Genomic DNA, 27715 nt, shown 5'->3' on the forward strand with positions numbered 1-27715 from the left:
TCTGAACCTCCACCCACTCTTTCCCCCAGTGGTGACCATGGTAATGCAAAGGTCATGCATAACCTGGGTCTGGTGCCTAAACTGCTCTTCCTATTGGCTGACCCCATGGTGACCCCCAGGAAAGTAAAGGTTGCCACCAGTATCATCACTTGCCTGCTTAGAGGACACTTCACCTCCACCGACATACGCAGGTACACACACCTCTGTGTCACAGGCATATGCAGTACTTACATGTTTCGTTTTAGCGTTGTCTTTTATGGGACAGCCATTCATTCTTCTTATTGTGCTGTGTGTATGTCACTAGTATACTAAACCAGGTGTGTGTTTTCTATTTGTTCCAGACTTGGCCTCTTCCTGGTGTACACCGTGCCTCCCCCAAGTGTGAGTGAAAGCTCTGGACTCTCTGACTCTCTTGATGAGGAAACCAAAGGTACAGCCCCACAAGTAGCCAATAGCTCTATTCCAGTCCAGTCTAATCTTGCGTGGACAGATGCACGTAACATAACTGGTGTCATAGTGTTTGTCAACAGACTGTGGGATGCGACAAAGAACAAGGAACTTGGTTCCAGCACACATTTTTTTCAGATAAATTCTGATTTTGCAGGTGTTTGCGTCTTTGTAATTTCGGTAGGAAATGGGACATTTGGCCCATAGACTTGTCCATAACTTGCGAAGAGAGGTTGGAGCTTCCGCCCTGCTTCCACTCCTCATTCTAGTATTGTCTAACACATCTCACCCAGAACTTAATCGAGCATCTGACGACTCATTTTAGTTCTGGTTTTCCAAGATTAAGTCCAGCCTAGCCTAACTCTAATCACATCCTTAAAGCCCCCGCATAAATCGAATTCGCATAACAATAAAAAATCCCCATCAAAATCTGTGTGTTTAAATTAGAGATATGTTGTTTTTTTAATCCAACACATCCACCGAGGTCAGCCTTCCGCATCTGCGGTGGAAGGTGGCAAAGCTACAGCAGTTTTTGTCAGACCAAGAGACATCCCAAAAATCGGTCTTCTCACGAAAACGTCTGTAGTGTCCAAACGGTTTTGCCTACAAACTAATATGACCCCTCTATGGAAAGACAAACATGATGGTGTTCTATGTTTCACTCTACGACCGCCACAAGAGTTACGGGACTCATCTGAAGTTGGTACCGACGCCTTTGAACGAGGTATGGAAGTAGGTGCCAGATGCACCAGTTTGTCAAGAACTGCAATGTTGCAAAATTTTTCATCTCTACAGTTTCCCGTGTGTATCAAGAATGGTCCACCACCCAAAATACATCCAGCCAACTTGACATAACTGTGGGAAGCATTGGAGTCAACATGGGCCAGCATCCTTGTGGAAAGCTTTTGATACCTTGTAGAGTGCATGCACCATCTAATTAAAGCAGTTCTGATGTAAATTGGGGTGCAACTCAATATTAGCAGGGTGTTCCTGATGTTTTGTACGTCCAGTATATATGGAAGTACTTTAGTGACAAAAGGCTTAAATATGGGTAAAAAACACATAAATAATTTCCTGATCCTTGTTATATGTCTATAACAGTATAAAGATATACTCAGTGTCCAGGTTATTAGGTACACCACCCTGTTCACAAAAATGGTTAGATCCTACAGACAGGGTGTCATGTGGCTGTGGCTTGCTATATAAAGCAGGCTGACAGTCAACGAGGCATTCAGTTACTGTTTGATTAAATGTTAGAATGGGCAAAACAAATGACCTAAGTGACTTTGCCCATGGTATGATCGTTGGTGCCATGCGCGCCGTATGCAATACCTCAGAAATGGCAGGCCTCTTGGACTTTTCACACATGACAGTGTCTAGGGTTTAATGAGAATGGTGCGACAAACAAAAAATCATTGATGAGCAACCTCAAAGGAGCTCAAGAATCGTGCAAATTAACAGGTGGGCCACAAAGAGACAAATAACAGCGCAGTACAACAGTGGTGTGCAGAACGGCATCTCGGAATGCAGAACTCGTCGGTCCTTGTCACGGATGGGCTATTGCAGCACCATCCTGCCTGGCCCCATCCTGCCTGGTGTCAACTGGTGGTGGTGTAAGGGTGTGGGGAATGTTTCCTGACACACGTTTGGTCCCTTGATACCGATTGAGCAGCGTTTCCATTCCCTGAAGAATTCAGGCTGTTCTGGCGGCAAAGGGAGGTCCGACCTGGTTCTAGATGGTTGAACCTAATACACTGACCACTGAATGGAGGACAGACACAAAACTTACTTCCTTTGGATGAATGTTTTGACTGTGTTCTGCCATGTATGAATATGTTATTCAATGCATTTATATGGGCTAATAGCAGTAAGACCATATTCAACTATTTTTTTGTGTATCTTTTTTTATACTTACAGGGGACCTAAAATTCAAATTCAAATTGCTAAATGATCCATGGTATGGCCATCTTAAAACAATGCCATATATTAGCTTAGAAACCCAACCACTGTCAGTGTTTAGTAATTATCTCCTCTCTCTCCTGTAGCTCAAAGTTTCAGTCCAGCCAGACTCGTGTGGGTCCGTAATCAACTGCTGTCTTCTCTCTGTGACCTCATCAGCTCAGACAGTCTTCTCACTGCAGAGTGAGTACCTGCAGGGTCAAACCGCTCACCATCGGGTTAACATGGGTTTCAATGGAACTACAGCATTTTTAACATGTTTGATCTACTGTGTGTGTGTGTGTCCACCTGCAGTGAGCAGAAAGAGCTGATCCAGACACTGGGCAGTGATTGGTTCCTGCTGTTCCTGCAGCCCCGCCTCCACTCTTCCACCCTGTGCCTAGGGCTCCGCCTACTCACACTTCTCTTGGCCAATCAGAGCGAGCGGGACAGCTTCAGAGAGGGCGTGTTCCCAGGCACCCTAGTAGAGAGCCTGGATGAACCCTCTGTTGTCATAGGTATGATATGCTTTTGTTTAGATACTGTATGTTTTAAAGTTCATTAACATGATTTGTATTATGTTTCATAAACATAAACATGTTGTTAATTTTTTGACCCAGTCTGTCATTCTATTCATTCCACGTTGCAATGTTAAAGAAATCATTGGCATGTAGCTAGCTAGCTAGCAGAGGTTCAATAATGACGAGAGACAAGAACTTCAATAAATAGGCTTAATGATTTAATAAATAATTTATACTGAACAAAAATATAAACGCAACATGTAAAGTGTTGGTTTCATGTTTCATGAACTGAAATAAAAGATCCCCAAATTTTTCCATAGGGACAAAACGCTTATTTCTCTCAAAGTTTTTTCAAATTTGTTTACATCCCTGTTAGTGATTTTTTTTTCTTCCTTTGCCAAGATTATCCATCCACCTGACAGGTGTTCAATAAGCTGATTAAACAGCATGATCATTACACAGGTGCAACTTGTGTCGGGGACAGTGAAAGGCCACTCTTTTGAGAGAGTGTGCATTTGGCATGATGACTGCAGGAATGTCCACCAGTGCTGTTGCGAGAGAATTGAATGTACATTTCTCTACCATAAGCTGCTACCAACTTCATTTTAGAGTATTTGTCAGTATGTCCAACTGGCCTCACAACCGCAGACCTCATGTAACCACACCAGCCCAGGACCTTCACATCTGGCTTCTTCACCTGCAGTATCATCTGAGACCACCCAGACACTTGATGAACTGAGGAGTATTTCTAATAAAGCCCTTTGTTGCGGAGAAACTAATTCTAATTGTCAGGGCCTGGCTCCCAAGTAGGTGGGCCCACCCATGACTGTGCTCCTGCCCAGTCATGTGAAATCCATAGACTATGGACTAATGCATTTAATTAAATTGACTGTTTTCTTATATGAACTGTTACTCAGTAAAATCTTTGAAATTGTTGAATTTTCATTTATATTTATGTTCAGTATATAACTAGGCAACAAGAACTTAATGATTTGATGAATAATGTATAAATAGGCAACAACCAGCTGATTGTCAAGTCAATAATATAGTTATGGAGGATAGCTAGGCTAAATGCAAGCTAACACACAATAACATCAAGCAGCTGAAATGACTGCAAACTATGTGCACTTTTGTTTCTTTTACCTTCATTTCTTTATCGCCATTTTTTTTGTTTATATCCTTTATAATGATCCTGATAACTAAATTTGCCTTGCTCAGAGAAGCTGTCAGTCACGCCTGTGGGAGAGTGGATGTTAACAGGAATTACCTGTGGAATGCGGGTATTGTGGTGCTATAACTCCCTGCTATCAACCAATCAGCATCCAGGATCCAAACAACCCATTTTCTAATTGTTTATATTACATGAGTAGATATGCAAAGAAGTTTATACTCTCATCGTGTCGACTGTGTAGACTTACACTCTAATCAATGGCTTGTTGTTTTGTGTACTACCCTCCAACCGAACGTATTGTAAAACACCTTAAATACCCACCGGAGTCTGGCACCGGTGGTGTATTCTTTCCTTTAATGTATTGTATGGTACTTGTCTTTGTGTGTCTCTTAGACAACCTGAGAGCTTATGAGTGGTCCTATGAGTGTCAGAGTGTCACCTGCGCAGGCTTCGACGTGCTGCAAAGGCTTCTGGTCTGCCAGGCTCACCTGCCTCAGGTATACGGAGCACTGGCCGCTCTACTGCTGGGGAAGAGAGGAGGAGAAACGCCTGACGGACAGGTAACATGACACTAACTGACCTGGATATAAAGTAGTTAAAGTACATTAAAGTATCTTAAGTTATATTGAAGTGACATGGCAAGATATTAGGAGCATTTTAATAGGGCTCCTACCACTCCTGTTATTTTGCACAATTCAATTCTCATGATTAACTGTAAAGTAAATCAAACAAAGCTAAATCTATTTTGGCATCCATGAGATGATTCCTGTGTTGGACTTTAAAAGTGTATGTCCTCTGTGGTCTCCTCCTGTAGCTGGATCTGGATGAAGTTCTGCAGGCAGTGATTGACAGCACAGAGTACACAAACTCTGCTCCCTTACAGCTGTGTTCCAAGTCTGCAGCCATGCTACTGGAGCTGGTCAAGGCCATCATCACACAGGTGAGACAACTGGGTTCAAAACATAACACAGAAGTTATTTTACATTCTCACTCTGAGACAATTGCGCTAATGTAGTCTCAAAGCACTTAACATTGTAAATGGTTACTATTAATGGCATCAGTTTGAACTTACTATACACCCTTCCTCAATCTAAATACTGTCCTGTTTGTTGTCGCTCTCCATGTATAGCGGTCATCTGCCGCTGATGCATCTTGGGAGTTGCAGTTTCCCGGCAGTGTGATGCAGTTCCTCTGTCTGGTACACAATCACCGCCCCCGAGACCCACTATGGACGTCTCCAGAGTTTCTACACACGCTCGCCAGCACTGTGTTTCCCCCTGAGGTGTGTGTGTCTTTCTCCTCCTCCATTTCATCTTCCTTTTGTAGTGGCATCAGACCTATAATGGGGGTTTTGATAAAGAGTGAAATTCTTGCTCTCATCTCCTCAGAGTGAAGACGAGGTGTGTCAGCCAACCAGGAAGCAGGTGTGTGACTTCATCCGTATCCTCTTAATGGACAGCCTGCTCAACGTGCCTGCCAAAGAACACACACACCCCCTACTGCTGCTACTGGAGGTACACACACACACACACACACACACACAACACACACACACACACACACACACACACACTGGTGAGGTTAATAAACAACTGTATTCCCCAGTTTTATCCAGGATGTGCCGCTCTTGGCCCAGTTATAAGACAGAGAGGGAGAGTGTTCATTGAGTACCTTAGCATGCACACTAATAATTCAATATTAACCTTTCAAGCGCGGAACCCCTCAACAACATTCCCCTGAAAAGGCAAAAAAATTTTTTTTTTAAATATGTCACTTTCACACATTAACAAGTCCAATACAGCAAATGAAAGATAAACATCTTGTTAATCTACCCATCGTGTCCGATTCAAAAAATGCTTTACAGCTAAAGCAAAACATATGATTATGTTAGATCACCGCCAAGTCGAAAAAACACAGCCATTTTTCCAGCCAAAGATAGGAGTCAAAATGCAGAAATATAGATAAAATGAATCACTAACCTTTGATAATTTTCACAATACATGTATGTATTGTTCGATAATGTGCATATTTATATCCAAAAATCTCAGTTTACATTGGCACCTTACGTGCAGTAATGTTTTGATTCCAAAACATCCGGTGATTTTGCTGAAATATAAACATTGATAAAAGATACTAGTGTTATTCACAGAATTAAAGATAGACTTCTCCTTAAACAGGTTATGGCAGTAGGCCGAGTATGGAAATAGTTATGTAAACACTTTACTCTGCTTATCTTAATCAGCATAAGGTCAAAATCAAAGTAAGCATACACTGATTAAAACACCTAATTTTCTTTGCAACCTTTCTAATTATTAGGACATGTTAGCAGCTTAACTTCTTATGGGCAGGACGGTAAACGTCCCACCTGGCCAACATCCGGTGAAATTGCAGAGCGTGAAATTCAAACTACAGTATTATAAATATTTAACTTTCATAAAATCCCAAGTGTAATACATCAAAATAAAGCTTCACTTCTTGTTAATCTAGCCTCTGTGTCAGATTTCAAAAAGGCTTTACCGCGAAAGCACACCATGCGATTATCTGAGGACAGCGCCCCGCATACAAACACATGAAAAACATATTTTAACCAGGCAGATGCGACACGAAAGTCAAAGTCAGAAATAGCGATATAAAAAATGCCTTACCTTTGATGATCTTCTTCTGTTGGCACTGCAAAAGGTCCCAGTTACATCACAAGTGGTCCTTTTGTTCGATAATGTCCTTCTTTATATCCTTAAAAAGTTTACCTTTCGCTTCAGTCAATAATCCACCCAGTTTCCCTCCATCAAAATGCATACAAAATTAATCCCAAACGTTACTAATAAACTTTTCCAAACAAGTCAAACTGCATTTATAATCAAATCAAATCAAATCAAACCCTAGGTACCCTAATATGTAAATAAATAAACGATACAATTTAAGATGGAGAATCGTTATTGTCTTTACCGGAGAAAAATACCAAAGAACGCGCTCTCTTTCATACGCTTGGAAACACTACAGCCAAAATGGGAGCCACCTAGAAAAACTACAATTTCTGTCTCATTTTTCCAAAAACCAGCCTGAAACTCTTTCTAAAGACTGTTGACATCTAGTGGAAGCCCTAGGACCTGCAATCTGGAAGTACTTGGCCTTATAATAAGTGAAAGCCATTGAAAACAGTGGTAGGCTGATTTTTTGGGGGGGATGGTTTGTCCTCGGGGTTTCGCCTGCCATATCAGTTCTGTTATACTCACAGACACAATTTGAACAGTTTTAGAGTGTTTTCTATCCAAATCTACCAATTGTATGAGTATCCTAGCTTCTCGGCCCGAGTAACATGCATTTTCCTTGGGCATGCTTTTCATCCGGACGTCAACATACTGCCCACTACCCAAGAGAGGTTAACGCCATTCCAGCTGTGTGTTTGATCAGTGCATGTGTCCGCGCCAGTAGCTCATGTCTCCCTCTTATGCACGAGTGAAGTCAGTTCGGAAAAAACATTTTAGAAATATTTTTCACATACTAACTTTATATGTCCAAACTCAATCAAATAGGCTTTGCAAAATAACATGGCCGCTGTGGTAGAACATTTATTTTGATTGGTGAAATGCATTTTCTGCTTTTATTTAATGAGTCCCAATAAGTCCCATTAGGTAGCCTGATTTCAGATGTGTCCATGTAAACAGGATTATTAGGCAGATTGTTAAATCGTTCTTCTTGCAAAGTATGTAAACTATTTTGACTATTATAATTATTACAACTATTGTCATGATGTGACTATAATTAATCGGATGACTGTTATTTATCGAAATAAACTAACTATGTTTAATTGGGGTGGCAGATAGCCTAGTGGTTAGAGCGTTGGTGCCAGTAACCGAAAGGTTGCTGGTACGAATCCCTGAGCTGACAAGGTCAAAATCTGTTGTTCTGCCCCTGAACAAGGCAGTTAACCCACTGTTCCCTGGCTGGGCATCATTGTCAATAAGAATTTGTTCTTAACTTAGCCTAGTTAAATTACTTTTTTTTAAATAATAATGTTACTCAATTTAATTAATCATGTAACTATTAACTCGTTATGAATTTGGGGAACCACGGGAAAAGTTGTTTAACGAGTTACAATCTCCCGACTTAAACTCTAAAGATATATAGATATCTCTTACATCAATAACAGTCAATTATTAATTATTACCTCATCAGTCTCATTCTGAACATCGCAAGAACCTGAGCCCTTCTGAATATTCAGTACTACACACATGTATTGAATAATTTATTTACTAACTAAATAATAACACAGAATACACATAAACACTTAGATGAGATAAAAGTCCCTAGTGGACTGACACGATATGATGCCTTGTTACACAATGGAATGGGGTTGGGGAAAGATAAAGTCAGGTAGAGACAAAGACAGTCAACTTATCTTACATACATTTGGAAACTATGCTCACAGTAACCAGAATATCTAGCACCCTAACCACTGCTCATTCGGATTAGAAATGCAATATACACTGCTCAAAAAAATAAAGGGAACACTAAAATAACACATCCTAGATCTGAATGAATGAATTATTCTTATTAAATACTTTTTTCTTTACATAGTTGAATGTGCTGACAACAAAATTGCACAAAAATTATCAATGGAAATCAAATTTATCAACCCATGGAGGTCTGAATTTGGAGTCACACTCAAAATTAAAGTGGAAAACCACACTACAGGCTGATCCAACTTTGATGTGATGTCCTTAAAACAAGTCAAAATGAGGCTCAGTAGGGTGTGTGGCCTCCACGTGCCTGTATGACCTCCCTACAATGCCTGGGCATGCTCCTGATGAGGTGGCGGATGGTCTCCTGAGGGATCTCCTCCCAGACCTGGACTAAAGCATCCCCCAACTCCTGGACAGTCTGTGGTGCAACGTGGCATTGGTGGATGGAGCGAGACATGATGTCCTAGATGTGCTCAATTGGATTCAGGTCTGGGGAACGGGCGGGCCAGTCCATAGCATCAATGCCTTCCTCTTGCAGGAACTGCTGACACACTCCAGCCACATGAGGTCTAGCATTGTCTTGCATTAGGAGGAACCCAGGGCCAACCACACCAGCATATGGTCTCACAAGGGGTCTGAGGATATCATCTCGGTACCTAATGGCAGTCAGGCTACCTCTGGCGAGCACATGGAGGGCTGTGCGGCCCCCCAAAGAAATGTCACCCCACACCATGACTGACCCACCGCCAAACCGGTCATGCTGGAGGATGTTGCAGGCAGCAGAACGTTCTCCACGGTGTCTCCAGACTGTCACGTCTGTCACATGTGCTCAGTGTGAACCTTCTTTCATCTGTGAAGAGCACAGGATGCCAGTGGCTGTAAGCCCAACCCCCACCTGTGGACGTCGGGCCCTCATACCACCCTCATGGAGTCTGTTTCTGACCGTTTGAGCAGACACATGCACATTTGTGGCCTGCTGGAGGTCATTTGTCAGGGCTCTGGTAATGCTCCTCCTGCTCCTCCTTGCACAAGGGCGGAGGTAGCGGTCCTGCTGCTGGGTTGTTGCCCTCCTACGGCCTCCTCCACGTCTCCTGATGTACTGGCCTGTCTCCTGGTAGCGCCTCCATGCTCTGGAGACTACGCTGACAGACACAGCAAACCTTCTTGCCACAGCTCGCATTGATGTGCCATTCTGGATGAGCTGCACTATCTGAGCCACTTGTGTGGGTTGTAGACTCCGTCTCATGCTACCACTAGAGTGAAAGCACCGCCAGCATTCAAAAGTGACCAAAACATCAGCCAGGAAGCATAGCAACTGAGAAGTGGTCTGTGGTTATCACCTGCAGAACAGCCCCTTTATTGGGGGTGTCTTGCTCATTGCCTATAATTTCCACCTGTCTATTCCATTTGCACAACAGCATATGAAATTTATTGTCAATCAGTGTTGCTTCCTAAGTGGACAGTCTGATTTCACAGAAGTGTGATTGACTTAGAGTTACATTGTGTTGTTTAAGTGTTCCCTTTATTTTTTTGAGCAGTGTATATTTACGCGTAGCTGTCTTTCTCTGTCGTCTCTCTGTTGAAACCAATCGATCCGTGTATGGGTAGTGGCTCAATGTAAGGCTCTGGTTGTCCACCAGAGATCACAAAGTCCTTCTTCTTTGGTAGTGGAGTGTTTGTTAGAATAGATGCTTCAGATGTACCAAGAGGGATCTGTTCTTTACCCTCGTGTCTTTGGCCAAATTCTAGGACCAATTTTACCTGCACAGCTGCTGACTGTGAATGTTTCTGGTCTATGGAAGGCTATCTTCTCGTGTTGAGGTTTAGAGCTTCAGAGTTTCTAACCATTTCAAAGTGTGGACCACGTTCTCACATATTTTGGTCTCATACGTGATCTCAATGATTGATTTACATGCCAGCTGCTGGCGTGTAAAGTTGTTGGGAGCTGAACCCTGAATAATCAATCATTAAGACCACTACGAGACCAAAAGACATGTTTTGGTCTGGTAGCGTTAACCATTCGTGACATCTGGTTTACACCGTCCGTGTGCTTAGTCTGTAGAGTTTAAACCATATCGTAACGTTCAGCTCATGCTGTCCGTCAGGCTGGTATAATGTACATTTCTTTAACGAGTCCTTTTTAAGCACTCTGGCCAAAAGGGGCATTCCATCACACCAACACAATGTCTGTTCTCACTTGGGCATGGTTACTGGCTGGGCACAAGTTGATATGAAAAGCAAATATCTCATTTAAAAGGCTAAAATCACATTGCTATCTTCACAAAAGTATTTTCATATTTAATCATATATTTTATACAACATTTAGATGTAAAATTGGTACATAGGATGTGTACACTTTCAGAGTTACAGTTACTTAGTTATACCATCCATAATGGCATCACAAAATAACAAACCATATGACAGGATTATTCTTTAGATCCCCACGGACCATTCTTAATATTCCTATCTTATGAATATTGTTCCAATGTTCATTCTTTGGCCATTAGAGTTTTTGGCGGCAAAGGTCTTCAGTAGACAAAGGTATTTCTTTCCCAATACTGCAGGGCAAAAAATAGAAAGTTCTCTCTAAATTTACGACCTGATGTTAAGGTGTCAAGATCGGCACAGCCCCCCTTCCCCTCTTCTGTCGGAGAGAGGAGGTCTGGCTATCTTCAAACATTTCCCTAGCTAATGGGTCTTTTGATCCACTGTCAGGTGAGTCATGACACTGTCTATAGCATGCTATTAGATACTCATAGACTCACATCTTGACTGGCTGCATCACCATTTGGTATGGCAACTGCTTGGCATTCAACCTCAAGGCGTTACAGAGGGTAGTGCGTATGGCCTAGTACATCACTGGGGTCAAGCTTCTATACCAGGCAGTGTCAAATGAAGGCCCTAAAAAGTGTCAAAGACTCCAGCCAGTCATAGACTGTTCTCTACACTACTGCACATCTAGCGGTACCAATGCACCAAGTCTGGAAGTAACCAGATCCTGAACAGTTTCTACCCCCAAGTCATAAGATTGCTAAATAGTTAACCAATAGCTACCCAGGCTATCTGCATTAACCCTATGTGCACTCACTCTTTTGACTCATCACATACGCTGCTGTTACTGTTTATTATCTATCCTGTTGCATAGTAATTTATCCCTACGTATATGTACATATCTACCTCAATTGCCTCGTACCCCCACAACAACTCGGTACGGGTACCCTGTACATATAGCCAAGTTATAATTACTCATTATGTATTTATTCCTTGTGTTATTACTTTTATATTATTTGTAAAAAAATATAATAATAATATATATATATATATATATATATATATAGTGTTGGGAAGGGCCAATAAGAAAGCATTTCACTGTTAGTTGACAATGCTCCAAATAATTTTATTTGATTTGACTTCCAGTCATTTTGCTAACGCTAGTTAGCATTGGCCTGCGAAACTACCTCTAACTTCTTTCATACTTTACACAGATGCATAAAATGTCTACTAGTTCACCTGACTCTGGGGAAGTAGATAAAGGATTTCACTGCCAAAATCCCGAAGTATCCCTTTAAAAACCTGTTTGGGCTGCAATCTCGTTAGCGGGATGATATGACAACAGCCAGTGAAAGGGCAGGGCGCCAAATTCAAAACTGAAATCTCATAATTAAAATTCCTCAAACATACATTTATCTTATACTGTTTTAAAGGTAGTCTTGTTGTTAATCCCACCGCAGTGCCCAATTTCAAATATGCTTTTTAGCGAAAGCACCACAAACGATTATGTTAGGTCACCACCAAACCACAATAAAAACAGCCATTTTTCTTGACAAAGGGAGGAGTCACAAAAAGCACAAATAGAGCTAAAATTAATCACTAACCTTTGATGATCTTCATCAGATGACACTCTTAGGACTTCATGTCACACAATACATGTATGTTTTGTTTGATAAAGTTCATATTTATATAAAACATCTGAGTTTACATTGGCGCATTACATTCACTAGTTCCAAAAACATCCAGTGATTTTGCATAGGCACACCGATTCAACAGAAATACTCATCTTAAATGTAGATTATAATACAAGTTATACACATGGAATTATAGATATACCTGTCCTTAATGCAACCGCTGTGTCAGATTTTTTAAAAACTTTACAGAAAAGCAAACCATGCAATAATCTGAGACGGCGCTCAGAACAATAGTCAAATTAGCTGCCATGTTATAGTCAACATAAACCATAAATGACATGCTAAATATTCCCTTACCTTTGATTATCTTCATCAGAATGCACTCCCAGGAATCCCAGGTCCACAATAAATGCTTGATTTGTTCGATAATGTCCGTTATTTATGTCCAGTTAGCTACTTTTGTTAGTGCGTTTGGTACACCTATCCAAACGCTGGTGCTGGTCGACCATTTTTTCTGACAAAATCTTCAAAAAGTTATATTACAGGTCGAAGAAACATTTCATACTAAGTACAGAATCAATCACTATGATGTTTTTATCATTTATCGTCAATAAAGTTCCAACCGTAGAATTCCTTTGTGTCTTGAGGAGGAACGGAAACCAGGAAGATAACATGTGCTATGCGCATGACCTGGTACTGGATCTGATGCAGTCTGATGCATTCTGTTCTTATTCAGTCCCACAACACAGTAGAAGACTCATTCAAATTTCTATAGACGGTGACATCTAGTGGAAGCTTTAGGAAGTGAATGTTCATTCATATCTAACAGGGATTTCAATAGGCAATGGTTTGAAAATATACCAACAGATTTCTAACTTCCTGTTTCGATTTCTTCTCAGGTTCTTGCCTGCCATCTGAGTTCTGTACTCACAGACATCATTCAAACAGTTTCAGAAACTTCTGAATGTTTTCTATCCAATACTACTAATATTATGCATATTTTAGCAACTGAGACTGAGGAGCAGGCCGTTTACTCTGGGCACCTCTGGGCACCTTTCATCCAAGCTACTCAATAGTGCCCCTGCAGCCATAAGAAGTTAAAACCTCTGAAGGATCCACCCCTTTTTTTAATTTGCACCTGAAATGATATACCCAAAGTTAACTGCCTGAAGCTTAGGAACATCAACATGGCATGAAAAGGGATGCCAGTAAGGGGAGAGGAAAAGTTCTCCATATGGTTCACCAGAGCACTCGCTCCTACCTACAGGTGGAGACAAAATGACCAGTAGTCCCGCAATAGAGGAAGCTCTTAGTGTGAAGCCATTCAGCTGGAGACAGCCTAGCTCTGCCTCGTTGCATGGGCTCGGGAAGAGGTGAATCGGCAGTCTTCGGAGGCTCTCGGGGGAACTCGGGTAGCCTAAGGTTCTCTTGGCAACGGAGCCGAGGTGGAATCGAATCTCCTCTCATTCCTTCATTCCCGTAGTCTCCCATTGATCCGAAAGGTCAAGGCGATGAGCGAGTCGAGATACGTCGGTAGTTCCCCGGCTGCAAGCTCGTCCTTTATTTCCTCCGATAATCTGTGTAGGAACATGTTGACCAGCGCTTCCGGGTTCCAAGCACTCTCAGCTGACAATATGTGGAAATACACTGTATAGTCTGCCACACTACGGGAGTAATGACGTAGCTGGAGCAGCTTGCGAGCAGCCTCTCTCATGGACAACAGGAATCAACAGGGAATCACGCACCTTCCGATCCTCCTCCAGACTGAGGCAGACGGCGGATTGTTGCTTCCACACCCCCGTGGCCCAGGCAGGTGCCTTCCCGGACATTAGTGTTATGATGTACGCTATCCTCGAGCGGTCTAAGGTGAATAAAGAAGGCTGCAGCTCGAAAATGAGGGAGCACTGGGAGAGAAAAGCCTGGAATCCCCAGCGTAGTAATCTTGAAGAGGTAAGCAGGGTTCTCAGGACACTGGCGTAGGCTGCCTAACAGACAACCCACAGAATTGCTCCAGCAATGTGTTAAACGCTCGGTCATGGCATTCGGCCAAGGTCTGGAACCCTTCCATGAGACCACAAAGCAACTCCTTGTGCCTTCCAATGATGGCTCCTTGGGAGGAGAGGGCGTTGTGGAGCTGGTCTGAGTCTGCTGGGTCAGTAATGGCTAGTTCGTACTATCAGGATTCAGGAATGACCCAGATGCAGACAATGTCGAAGAATCAACATTTACTTTCTAGTACAGGGGCAGGCAAATGGCAGGTCAAAGGCAGGCAGAGGTCAGTAATCCATAAAGTGTGCAACAGGTCCAGAACAGCAGGCAGTCTCAGGATCAGGGCAGGCAGGGGTCAATAATCCAGTGAGATGGGGCAAGGTAAGAACGGCAGGCAGGCTCAGGATCAGGGGAGGCAGGATGGTCAAAACCAGGAAGGACTAGAACAAACGCTGGTAGGTTTCACGAAACAAAACGAATTGGCAACAGACAAACAGAGAACAAAAGTATAAATACACAGGGGATACTTTGGAAGGTGGGCGACACCTGGAGGGAGTGAAGACATGCACAAAGACAGGTGAAACAGATCAGGATGTAATTGCGTGTTCTTACTCAACATTGACGAGAGCGCTACAAACAAAAGAATGAAATAAACCAAAACTTGTTCCTCACAGTGTATCCTAGATTGTGCAGTCCTCAGACAACGTGCCCACTCCGACAATGACAATGGTAAAAGACTGTAATAATAATACATTGAATGCATTATTAACAGAAATAACCTTAACCAAACAAACATTGTCGATTAGAAATAATGGGAATTAACCGTAAATGTACTACTAGTGATACTGGTGTGCCATCCCCGCAGCCTCCGCAATGGATTAGTCCACTGGGACATGCGTGAATCAGACAGGTGTCTCGTCTGCCATAAGAAAATATATATACTGTACTAGTCAAACGTTTGGACACACCTACTCATTCCAGGGTTTTTCTTTATTTGTACTATTTTTTACATTGTAGAATAATGGTGAAGACATCAAAACTATGAAATAAAACATATGGAATCATATAGTAACCCAAAAAAGTGTTAAAAAAATCTAAATATATTTATTCAAAGTAGCCACTCTTTGCCTTGATGACAGCTTTGCACACTCTTGGCATTTTCTCAACCAGCTTCATGAGGTAGTCACCTGGAATGCATTTAAATTAAAATGTGTGCCTTGTTAAAAGTTATTGTGTAGTTCTTGTCCTTCTTAATGCATTTGAGCCAATCAGTTGTGTTGTGACAAGGTAGGGTTGGTATACAGAAGATTGCCCTCTTTGGTAAAAGAGTCCATATTATGGCAAGAGCAGCTGAAATAAGCAAAGAGAAACAACAGTCCATCATTTTAGACATGTGAGTCAATACGGAAAATGTCAAGAACTTTTAATATTTCTTCAAGTGCAGTCGCAAAAACCATCAAGCGATATGATGAAACTCTCATGAGGACCGCCACAGGAAAGGAAGACCCAGAGTTACCTCTGCTGCAGAGGATAAGTTCATTAGAGTTACCAGGCTCAGAAATAAATGCTTCACAGGGTTCAAGTAACAGACACATCTCAACATACAGTGGCTTGCGAAAGTATTCGCCCCCCTTAAACTTTGCGACCTTTTGCCACATTTCAGGCTTCAAACATAAAGATATAAAACTGTATTTTTTTGTGAAGAATCAACAACAAGTGGGACACAATCATGAAGTGGAACGACATTTATTGGATATTTCAAACTTTTTTAACAAATCAAAAACTGAAAAATTGGGCGTGCAAAATTATTAAAATAGAAAATAGTCAAATAAAGAAAGATCATTGAATGAGTAGGTGTGTCCAAACTTTTGACTGGTACTGTATATTTGCGACTGCTCGACTAAAAACATATTTGGCGACCAACAGCCTATCGACCAGACGATTAAATGGGGTCAGCCTAACCTGGATTGTTCAATATCTGCACATTATTCTTTCTTCAATTATTCAAGCTCTGTCAAATTGGTTGTTGATCTTTGCTAGATAGACAGACATTTTCAAGTCTGCCATAGATTTTCAAAACAATTTAAGTTAAAACTATAACTAGGCCACTCAGGAACATTCAATGTCATTTTGGTAAGCAATTCCAATGTATTTTTGGCCTTGTGTTTAGGTTATTGGGCTTCTTAAAGGTGAATTTGTCTCCCAGTGTCTGTTGGAAAGCAGACTGAATCAGGTTTTAGTCTAGGAAATTACATTTAAAAAACTCCCTAGTTCTTGCCAATGACAAGCCTACCCATAGCATGATGTAGCTACCACCATGGTTGAAAATTTGAAGAGTGGTACTCAGTGATGTGTTGTGTTGGATTTGCCCCAAACATAGTGCTTTGTATTGTTTCTTTCTTTTCTTTCATAATGTTTCTTTCTTTGCCACATTTTTTGCAGTTTTACTTTAGTGCCTTATTGTAAACAGGATGCATATTCAGTACAGACTTCCTTCTTTTCGATCTGTCATTTAGGTTAGTATTGTGGAGTAACTACAATGTTGTTGACCCATCCACAGTTCTTCTATCAGAGCCATTAAACTCTGTAACTGTTTTATAGTCACCGTTGGCCTCACGGTGAAACCCCTGAACTCTCCGGCAACTGAGTTAGTGTATTGATACACCATCCAAAGTGTTATTAATAATTTCACAATGCTCAATAGGATATGTCAGCTTTTTCTTTACCTCTCTTCCAATAGATGCATTGGAAAACCTCCGTGGTCTTTGTGGTTGAACCTGTGTTTGAAATTCACTGCTCGACTGAGGCACCTCACAGATAATTGTATGTGTGGGGTACAGAGATGAGGTAGTCATAAAAAAATGATGTTGAGTCCATACAACTTATTATATGACTTGTTAAGCTTTATTTTTACTCCTGAACATATTTAGGCTTGCCATAAAAAAGGGGTTAAATACTTATTGAATCAAGACATTGAATCATTTGTTATATTAATTTGTAAAAATTTACATATGGGGTATTGTGTGTAGGCCATTCAAAATTTAAATGTAATCCATTTTAAATTGAGGCTGTAACACATTTTTTTGTTTATTCAAGCGGTGTGAATACTTTCTGAATTCTTGTGGATCCCGAATAATATCGGGATATTGATATGCATCTAAACGTGGTCCCTTTAGCTAAACACCAGGGGAGATGGAGAGAAGACAGGGATGGCTACTATCTTAGGAGCACATGTTCAACCCTGTGTGTGTGTGTGTGCGTGTGCGCGTGTGCGTGTGCGCGTTGCAGTATTCCCCAGAAGGAGCATCGTTGGAGCGGAGACAGGTCTTCCAAACTGAATTGCTTGAGTTGTTCATGGAAATCATCCACATGACCAGCCAGAAGAATGGACATAACACACACCTCACCACACAGGGTAGAGCATGCACTCACACATGTCCACAAGCACACACACACACACAGACACACCTCACACATGCGCACACACTCGCGCATGTACACAGACACACACAAATAATCACAAAATAATTTCCCATGCAAATGGACAATAAAATATTGTATAATGTCACTCAATTGATCTTTCTCCCTCTCTGTCACCAGAGTCAAACTGCCAGAGTCCTGAGGGGCAGATGGCCACACTGATGGAGAACATGGTGCTTTTCAGTCAGAAGTTTCTGGAGAAACTCTACAGCGGCATGTTTCTGGTTGAGCCAGAGAACCTGCTCACCTTCCTAGCAGACCAGATAGTGGTGGTGAGAAATACTCTGAAGGCTATGTGCTGCCATGGGTGAAAGTAATGTTAAAGAATGTTCAGATAAAAATGTAATGTGAAACACAAACATGATTGTTCTTAATTTACAGAGTAAGTCAAGATTTGTCAGCTCTATTCAGCTATATTCATAACATTTTTGGTAGCGTTACAGGCTGACTACGTTTCAGTCGCCTGCCAGATCTTACAACGACTGGATAAGTGTTAAACAAATTAGCATTCTGATGTCCGACTTCGAAGTCGGTGACATGGCATGCAACTGCAACCTCAATTCCACACAGCGCGAATACAATGTAACACAGGCTTTCTGTTTATCTGCAACCGTCTGAATCTTTTCACCTGCTGTTTCCTTATCAGGTGATGGAGAAGGGCCTATCACAGAAAGAGAACACAGTTTCCTCCCTCTACACCAGCACCAACCGAGCCCTGCTCTACTTCCTTTCCCGCCCACAACACACACAGGCCGAACAGGATGCTGTCATCAGGACGCTGCAGGTGGTCATGGCGCGCTGGGACATAGTCATGGCAACCTACAATGCCAACGTGAACTTTATTACCTGCCTGCTGCACTGTCTACTGTTGATACGATCTGGCAGGTAGGTTACACACACACGTGTGCACGCGCACTCATACACACACAAACGTACACAGGGTGTTAAAAAGTCAGACCTACGATTGGCTTTATGATCATGGATTCTTTGTACAGTGGCGATTTTAGCATGTAAATCTCGGTGGGACAAAGTCCCACCCAATTGTTTTTAGATGCATGCCAGCAACACAACAAAACACTAAACAATACATTAACTTCCTGATGCACTCATCCTGATCCCATCCGGGATCATTTTCGTCAACATACTCTGAATTTCAGAGCGGCAAATTCAAATTAAACTTCAGAGTGTTTTCTATCCAATACTAATAATAATATGCATATATTAGCATCTGGGACAGAGTAGGAGGCAGTTCACTCTGGGCACGCTATTCATTCAAAAGTGAAAATGCTGCCACCTATCACAAAAAGGTTAACTTCTTGAAACTCCCCATCCCGGATCCGGGTTTGTGACTAAAGCCTCAGGCTCATTAGCATAACGCAACGTTAACGATTTCTGAAAATCGCAAATAAAATGAAAATAATGCGTCTGCTCTCAAGCTTAGCCTTTTCTTAACAACACTGTCATCTCAGATTTTCAAAATATGCTTTTGAACCATAGAAATTGACTAATTTGTGTAAGAGTATGCAAAGCTAGCATAGCATTTTGAGTAGCATTTAGCACGCAACATTTTCACAAAAACCAGATAACCAAATAAATAAAATCATTTACCTTTGAAGAGCTTCTGATGTTTTCAATGAGGAGACTCTCAGTTACATACCAAATACGCAGTTTTTCCTGAAAGTGTCTGTGTGTAGGAGAAATCGTTCCGTTTTCTACATTGCGTCTGGCTACCGAAACGAACCGAAAATTCAGTCACCTACAACGTAAAACTTTTTCCGGATTAACTACATAATATCGACCGAAACATGGCAAACGTTGTTTGGAATCAATCCTCAAGGTGTTTTTTCACATATCTCTTCATTGATATGCAGTTCGTGGAAGCTTGCTTTCCTCTCTGTATCGCATGGAAAAATACTGGCAGGTGACTTTGCGCACCAATTTCGGCGCAGGACACCGGGCGGACACCTGGTAAATGTGGTCTCTTATGGTCAATCTTCCAATGATCTGCCCACAAATACGTCACAATGCTGCAGACACCTTGGGGAAACGACAGAAAGGGTTGACTCACTCCTCTCGCATTCACAGCCATATAAGGAGACAATGGAAAACAGAGCCTCAAAAATCCTTGTCATTTCCTGGATGCCATCTCATCTTGGTTTTGCCTGAAGCTCACGTTCTAGGGCAAGCACAGAGAATATCTTGGTATTTCTGGACACGTCAGAGTGTTTTCTTTCGAATGGTATCAATTATATGCATAGTCGAGCATCTTTTTGTGACAAAATATCTTGTTTAAAACGGGAACGTTTTTCATCCAAAAATGAAATAGCGCCCCCATAGATGTAAGAGGTTAATCCACCTGGCGTGTCAGATTTCAAAAAAGCTTTTCGGCGAAAGCATACCAAGCATTTATGTAAGGACATCTCTCTCAGCAGACAAAACATTACAAAGAGCTAGCAGCCAAGTAGATTGGTCACGAAAGTCAGAAAAGCAATAAAATTAATCGCTTACCTTTGATGATCTTCGGATGTATGCACTCACGAGACTACCAATTACACAATAAATGTTCCTTTTGTTCTATAAAAATTATTTTTATATCCAAAATACCTCCATTTGGTTGGTGCGTTATGTTCAGAAATCCACAGGCTCGAGCGGTCAAGACCGGGCAGACAAAAATTCCAAATAGTATCCGTAAAGTTCGTAGAAACATGTCAAACGTTTTTTATAATCAATCCTCAGGTTGTTTTTACAATATATAATCGATAATATTTCAACCGGACTGTAGCTTCTTCAAAGGAGAGAGAGAGAAAATGTCTGCTCCAAGCTGTTGCGCATGCAAAACGCTGCTGGCACCCAGCCATCCAATGACGCAATGTGATCTTTCTCGCTCATTTTTCATAATAAAAGGCTGAAACTATGTCTAAAGAATTTCCACAACATGTGGAACCATAGGAAAAGGAATCTGGTCGATATCCCTTTAAATGGAGCGAAGGCAGGCAATGGAACAGAGAGCTTTCAGGAAAAACAGCACTTCCGGGTTTGATTTTCCTCAGGTTTTCGCCTGCAATATCAGCTCTGTTATACTCACAGACAATATTCTGACAGTTTTGGAAACTTTAGAGTGTTGTCTATCCTAATCTTACAATTATATGCATATTCTAGATTCTGGGCCTGAGGAATAGGCAGTTTCATTTGGGTACGTTTTTCATCCAAACATCAAAATACTACCCCCTACACTCAACAGGTTAATTGCACTATAACGATGACGAATGGTGCCCACAAACTGTTAGGTGCTACATGAAGCTGTCCCAACAGCAGAGATTTATTTTCAGTACCATGGAGTGAATCCTGACTGTTACTACACCTGGCTATCAACGGAGCCTTGAAAAGGTTTCTACTGGCAATTGAGATGTACAAACTATGGCATAAGGGAACGATGAGCGGATAACTCTTACTGACAGTGGTGGCTGCCATGCTTTGTTGTTGTCTTAGGTTTCTCTTTATGTAGTGTTGTGGTGTCTCTCTTGTCGTGATGTGTGTTTTGTACTATATATATATATATATATATATATATATATATATATATATATATATATATATATATATATATATATATATATATAAAATTCTTTATCCCAACCCCTGTCTCCGCAGGTACCAAATTATTAGGGTGAGGCACATGGGCTACTATCAGCTTACTACACAACATACATTTAGCATTACTTTCTTAGCTACAGTATATATATCTCCCTGGCATATTACATAATTTATGCAACAGCATACAATACTTTTTTTGACTCACCTTGTTGTTCTGTGCTCTTTTGAACATGAAGGTGGCACAGCGGTCCTTCTTGTGGGCAAATTTTGTCATCACAGTTTGGCATTCTCTGGATTTATGGTGCTTTCATAACAACGAAAACAAGATTGAATCATGACATCAGTGATCTTCAGGTCGGACCTTTAGAAAGAGGCCTGAGTTCCCGACTTGGAATTCCGAGTTGGAATACCATTCTAAACATATCTTCCCCGTCGGAGCAAATCTTTTTCAGATTGACCAGTTGTCTTGAACTCACTGAAGTCTGAGATTTCCCAGTTCCGAGTTTCCAGTTGTTTTGAATGCGGCAGAAGTCATGTTGGATTGACAGCATGGCCAATTTATTCAACCTTTTCTGGCCCATGGTGTTGCATAAGAAAATGTATCCTTTTGAGCTTGGAAAAGAGACCCTTAATCTTGAAACTCCCCATCCCGGATCCGGGATTGTGACTAAGCCTCAGGCTCATTAGCATAACGCAACGTTAACGATTTCTGAAAATCGCAAATAAAATTAAAATAATGCGTTTGCTCTCAAGCTTAGCCTTTTCTTAACAACACTGTCATCTCAGATTTTCAAAATATGCTTTTGAACCATAGAAATTGACTAATTTGTGTAAGAGTATGCAAAGCTAGCATAGCATTTTGTGTAGCATGTAGCACGCAACATTTTCACAAAAGCCAGATAACCAAATAAATAAAATCATTTACCTTTGAAGAGCTTCTGATGTTTTCAATGAGGAGACTCCCAGCCACATACCAGATGCGCAGTGTTTCCTGAAAGCGTCTGTGTGTAGGAGAAATCGTTCCGTTTTCTACATTGCGCCTGGCTACCGAAACGAACCGAAAATGCAGTCACCTACAACGTGAAACTTTTTCCGGATTAACTACATAATATCGACCGAAACATGGCAAACGTTGTTTGGAATCAATCCTCAAGGTGTTTTTTCACATATCTCTTCATTGACATGCAGTTCGTGGAAGCTTGCTTCTCTCTCTGTGCCCCATGGAAAAATACTGGCAGGTGACTTTTGCGCACCAATTTCGGCGCAGGACACCGGGCGGACACGTGGTAAATGTGGTCTCTTATGGTCAATCTTCCAACGATCTGCCTACAAATACGTCACAATGCTGCAGACACCTTGGGGAAACGACAGAAAGGGCAGACTCATTCCTCTTGCGTTCACAGCCATATAAGGAGATCATGAAAGACAGAGCCTCAAAAATTCCTTGTCATTTCCTGGATGCCAAGTCATCTTGGTTTTGCCTGAAGCTCACGTTAAAGGGCACGCACAGAGAAGATATTTGTATTTCTGGACACGTCAGAGTGTTTTCTTTCGAACAGTAGCAATTATATGCATAGTCGAGCATCTTTTTGTGACAAAATATCTTGTTTAAAACGGGAACGTTTTTCTTCCAAAAATGAAATAGCGCCACCATAAGTGTAAGAGGTTAAACCCAGACTTGGACCACAATCTCCACTGAATAGCAGGCTAGTGATTGCTTTAAAAAGCTTGCAGTTAACCCCTGATTCCTTCCAAACCACTCATTGTTGAATTTGCGATGTCCTACTTGTTGTGTAATGTTTATGTCCAATGGCTGATGAGCACAGATACGTTTTATCTATATTTTATTTGATCTATAATGGATTTGCCAGTAGATTGTCAACTTGATTCATGACGATGACTACTTGTCTAGCTTGCTAACTAAGATTTTGAAAGTATGATGTTGACATAATCTTTACAATCAAAGCTACGGTAAAAGCCACGTGATTTGATGTAATTTTTTCTGTGGCCATTGACCTTCAGCCTTCTTGAATGGGCATTTATAATGTACATATATGGCAGCACTCAAGGGGCTTGAATTTTCAAACTCTTACTGTAGATTTAGCTGTGACGAAGTGTCCCCATGAGTGACAGAACACTGAGCCAATCACAGAGCAACTAGAGAAAATTACCAACCACTATTTTCTTTTGTCTGCCCCACCACCACAGAAACCACTGAGCTTGGCTGAAACACCTGTAACATTTTTTGCAAACTGATTTGTGACATGTATTCACGTCAAAATTGTTGAGAACAAGTTCTCATTTACAACTGCGACCTGGCCAAAATAAAGCATAGCAGTGTGAACAGACAACAACACAGAGTTACACATGGAGTAAACAATAAACAAGTCAATAACACAGTATAAAAAAATAAAAAAATAGTCTGTATACATTGTGTGCAATAATTACAATTTTGCAGATTAACACTGGAGTGATAAATGATCAGATGGTCATGTGCAGGTAGAGATACTGGTGTGCAAAAGAGCAGAAAAGTAAATAAATAAAAACAGTATGGGGATGAGGTAGGTAAATTGGGTGGGCTATTTACCGATGGACTATGTACAGCTGCAGCAATCGGTTAGCTGCTCAGATAGCAGATGTTTAAAGTTGGTGAGGGAGATAAAAGTCTCCAACTTCAGCGATTTTTGCAATTCGTTCCAGTCACATGCAGCAGAGAACTGGAATGAAAGGCAGCCAAATGAGGTGTTGGCTTTAGGGATGATCAGTGAGGTACACCTGCTGGAGCGCGTGCTACGGGTGGGTGTTGCCATCATGACCAGTGAACTGAGATAAGGCGGAGCTTTACCTAGCATGGACTAAAACGGATGGCACTGTGATAAACTGCATCCAGTTTGCTGAGTAGAGTAATGGAAGCTATTTTGTAGATGACATCCCCGAAGTCGAGGATCGATAGGATAGTCAGTTTTACAAGGGTAAGTTTGGTGGCGTGAGTGAAGGAGGCTTTGTTGCGGAATAGAAAGCCGACTCTAGATTTGATTTTAGATTGGAGATGTTTGATATGGGTCTGGAAGGAGAGTTTGCAGTCTAGCCAGACACCTAGGTACTTATAGATGTCCACATATTCTAGGTCGGAACCATCCAGGATGGTGATGCTAGTCGGGCGTGCGGGTGCAGGCAGCGAACGGTTGAAAAGCATGCTTTTGGTTTTTACTAGCGTTTAAGAGCAGTTGGAGGCCACGGAAGGAGTGCTGTATGGCATTGAAGCTCGTTTAGTACAGTGACCAAGGAAGGGCCAGAATTTCCAAGGAAGGGCCAGAAGTATATAGAATGGTGTCGTCTGCATAGAGGTGGATCAGGGAATCGCCCGCAGCAAGAGCAACAACATTGATATAAACATAGAAAAGAGTCGGCCCAAGAATTGAACCCTGTGGCATCCCCGTAGAGACTGCCAGAGGACCGGACAACATGCCCTCCGATTTGACACACTGAACTCTGTCTACAAAGTAGTTGGTGAACCAGGCAAGGCAGTCATTAGAAAAACCGAGGCTACTGAGTCTGCCAATAAGTATATGGTGATTGAAAGAGTCGAAAGCCTTGGCCAGGTCGATGAAGACGGCTGCACAGTACTGTCTTTTATCGATGGCGGTTATGATATCGTTTAGTACCTTGAGCGTGGCTAAGGTGCACCCGTGACTGTCTCGGAAACCAGATTGCACAGCGGAGAAGGTACGTTGGGATTCAAGATGGTCGGTGATCTGTTTGTTGACTTGGCTTTCGAAGACCTTAGATAGGCAGGGCAGGATGGATATAGGTCTGTAACAGTTTGGGTCCAGGGTATCTCCCCCTTTGAAGAGGGGGATGACTGCGGCAGCTTTCCAATCCTTGAGGATCTCAGGCGATATGAAAGAGAGGTTGAACAGGCTGGTAATAGGGGTAGCGACAATGGCGGTAGATAGTTTCAGTAATAGGGGGTCCAGATTGTCAAGCCCAACTGATTTGTACGGGTCCAGGTTTTGCAGCTCTTTCAGAACATCTGCTATCTGGATTTGGGTAAAGGAGAAGCTGGGGAGGCTTGGGCGAGTAGCTGCGGGGGGGGAGCTGTTGGCCGAGTTTGGAGTAGCCAGGAGGAAGGCATGGCCAGCCATTGAGAAATGCTTGTTGAAGTTTTCGATTATCATGGATTTATCGGTTGTGACCGTGTTACCTAGCTTCAGTGCAGTGGGCAGCTGGGAGGAGGTGCTCTTGTTCTCCATGGACTTTACAGTGTCCCAGAACTTTTTGGAGTTAGAGCTACAGGATGCAAATTTCTGCTTGAAAAAGCTGGCCTTTGATTTCCTGACTGACTACGTGTATTGGTTCCTGACTTCCCTGAACAGTTGCATATCGTGGGGACTATTCGATGCTATTGCAGTCCGCCACAAGATGTTTTGTGCTGGTCGAGGGCAGTCAGGTCTGGAGTGAACCAAGGGCTATATCTGTTCTTAGTTCTGCATTTTTTTAACGGATCATGTTTATCTAAGATGGTGAGGAAGTTACTTATAAAGAATAACCATGCATCCTCAACTGACGGGATGAGGTCAATATCCTTCCAGGATATCCGGGCCAGGTCGATTAGAAAGGCTTGCAGAAGTGGTTTTGGGAGCGTTTGACAGTGATGAGGGGTGGTCGTTTGATTGCGGACCCGTAGCGGATACAGGCAATGAGGCAGTGATCGCTGAGATCCTGGTTGAAGACAGCGGAGGTGTACTTGGAGGGCCAGTTGGTCAGGATAACGTCTATAAGGGTGCCCTTGTTTACAGATTTAGGGTTGTACCTGGTGGGTTCATTGATGATTTGTGTGAGATTGAGGGCATCGAGCTTAGATTGTAGGACTGCTGGGGTGTTAAGCATATCCCAGTTTAGGTCACCTAACAGAACAAACTCTGAAGCTAGATGGGGGCGATCAATTCACAAATGGTGTCCAGGGCACAGCTGGGAGCTGAGGGGGGTCGGTAGTAGCAGGCGGCAACAGTGAAAGACTTATTTCTGGAGAGAGTAATTTTTAAAATTAGTAGTTCGGGTATGGACCTGGAAAGTATATAACATTACTTTGCAGGCTATCTCTGCAGTAGACTGCAACTCCTCCCCCTTTGGCAGTTCTATCTTGACGGAAAATGTTATAGTTGAGAATGGAAATTCCAAAGCCAGGATTCAGACACGGCAAGGACATCAGGGTTGGCAGAGTGTGCCTAAGCAGTGACTAAAACAAACTTAGGGAGGAGGCTTCTGATGTTGACATGCATGAAACCAAGGCTTTTTCAATCACAGAAGTCAACAAATGAGGGTGCCTGGGGACATGCAGGGCCTGGGTTTACCTCCACATCACCCGTGGAACAGAGGAGGAGTAATATGAGGGTGCGACTAAAGGCTATCAAAACTGTTCGCCTAGAGCGTTGGGGACAAAGAATAAAAGGAGCAGATTTCTGAGCATGGTAGAATATATTCAGGGCATAATGCGCAGACAGGGGTATGGTGGGGTGCGGGTACAGTGGAGGTATGCCCAGGCTCTGGGTGATGATAAGAGAGGTTGTATCTCTGGACATGCTGGTTGTAATGGGTGAGGTCACCGCATGTGTGGGAGGTGGGACAAAGGAGGTATGAGAGGTATGAAGAGTGGAACTAGGGGTTCCGTTGTAAACTAAAACAATGATAACTAACCTGAACAACAGTATACAAGGCATATTGACATTTGAGAGAGACATACAGAGAGGCATAAAGTAATCGCAGGTGTTGATTGGGAGAGCTAGCTAAAACAACAGGTGAGACAACAACAGCTAATCAACTAACACAACAACAGCAGGTAAATTGGCGATAACTAGGCAGAGAGGGTCGGATTAACTTCACACAGAGCCTGAGTTTGCGGCTGAGGCCGACAGATAAAAAAATATATGAACAAAATTGAGTACCGTGAATAATGGACAGTCCAGCAGGCATCAGCTATGTAGCCAAGTGATCATAGTGTCCAGGGGGAAGCATTAGATGGAACAGGGAACCCGCCACTACGTTAGCAGGCGACAAAGCGTTTAAAGTTAGTAGCCCTCCGACGGAGGCCGGTTGAAGGCACAGCGGATGGAGTATTTGTCGGACCAGTCGTGGTGGTGAGGCGGGGCGCCGTGTCGACAGAGAATCCAAGCCAGATGGCGACAGAGGTATTGTAGAATTTAGTTT

At 42.2% G+C, this 27715-nt stretch overlaps 1 protein-coding gene across 3 annotated transcripts in view; it reads left to right on the forward strand.

The window, feature by feature from the left end:
• The window catches only part of wdfy4 (WDFY family member 4), a 191577-nt gene that overhangs the window by 89778 nt on the left and 74084 nt on the right, over nucleotides 1-27715 (forward strand). For all 3 annotated transcript variants that reach the window (XM_064934604.1, XM_064934603.1, XM_064934605.1), the window contains exons 29-39: nucleotides 30-191; nucleotides 342-430; nucleotides 2493-2589; nucleotides 2701-2903; nucleotides 4471-4637; nucleotides 4892-5017; nucleotides 5207-5359; nucleotides 5466-5591; nucleotides 17723-17849; nucleotides 18035-18186; nucleotides 18561-18799. In XM_064934604.1, coding sequence (XP_064790676.1) covers nucleotides 30-191; nucleotides 342-430; nucleotides 2493-2589; nucleotides 2701-2903; nucleotides 4471-4637; nucleotides 4892-5017; nucleotides 5207-5359; nucleotides 5466-5591; nucleotides 17723-17849; nucleotides 18035-18186; nucleotides 18561-18799 — 1641 coding nt within the window. The remainder of the gene's footprint in view (nucleotides 1-29; nucleotides 192-341; nucleotides 431-2492; nucleotides 2590-2700; nucleotides 2904-4470; nucleotides 4638-4891; nucleotides 5018-5206; nucleotides 5360-5465; nucleotides 5592-17722; nucleotides 17850-18034; nucleotides 18187-18560; nucleotides 18800-27715) is intronic.

This window comes from Oncorhynchus masou, chromosome 24 (genome assembly GCF_036934945.1).
Source record: "Oncorhynchus masou masou isolate Uvic2021 chromosome 24, UVic_Omas_1.1, whole genome shotgun sequence".
NCBI lineage: Eukaryota > Metazoa > Chordata > Actinopteri > Salmoniformes > Salmonidae > Oncorhynchus > Oncorhynchus masou.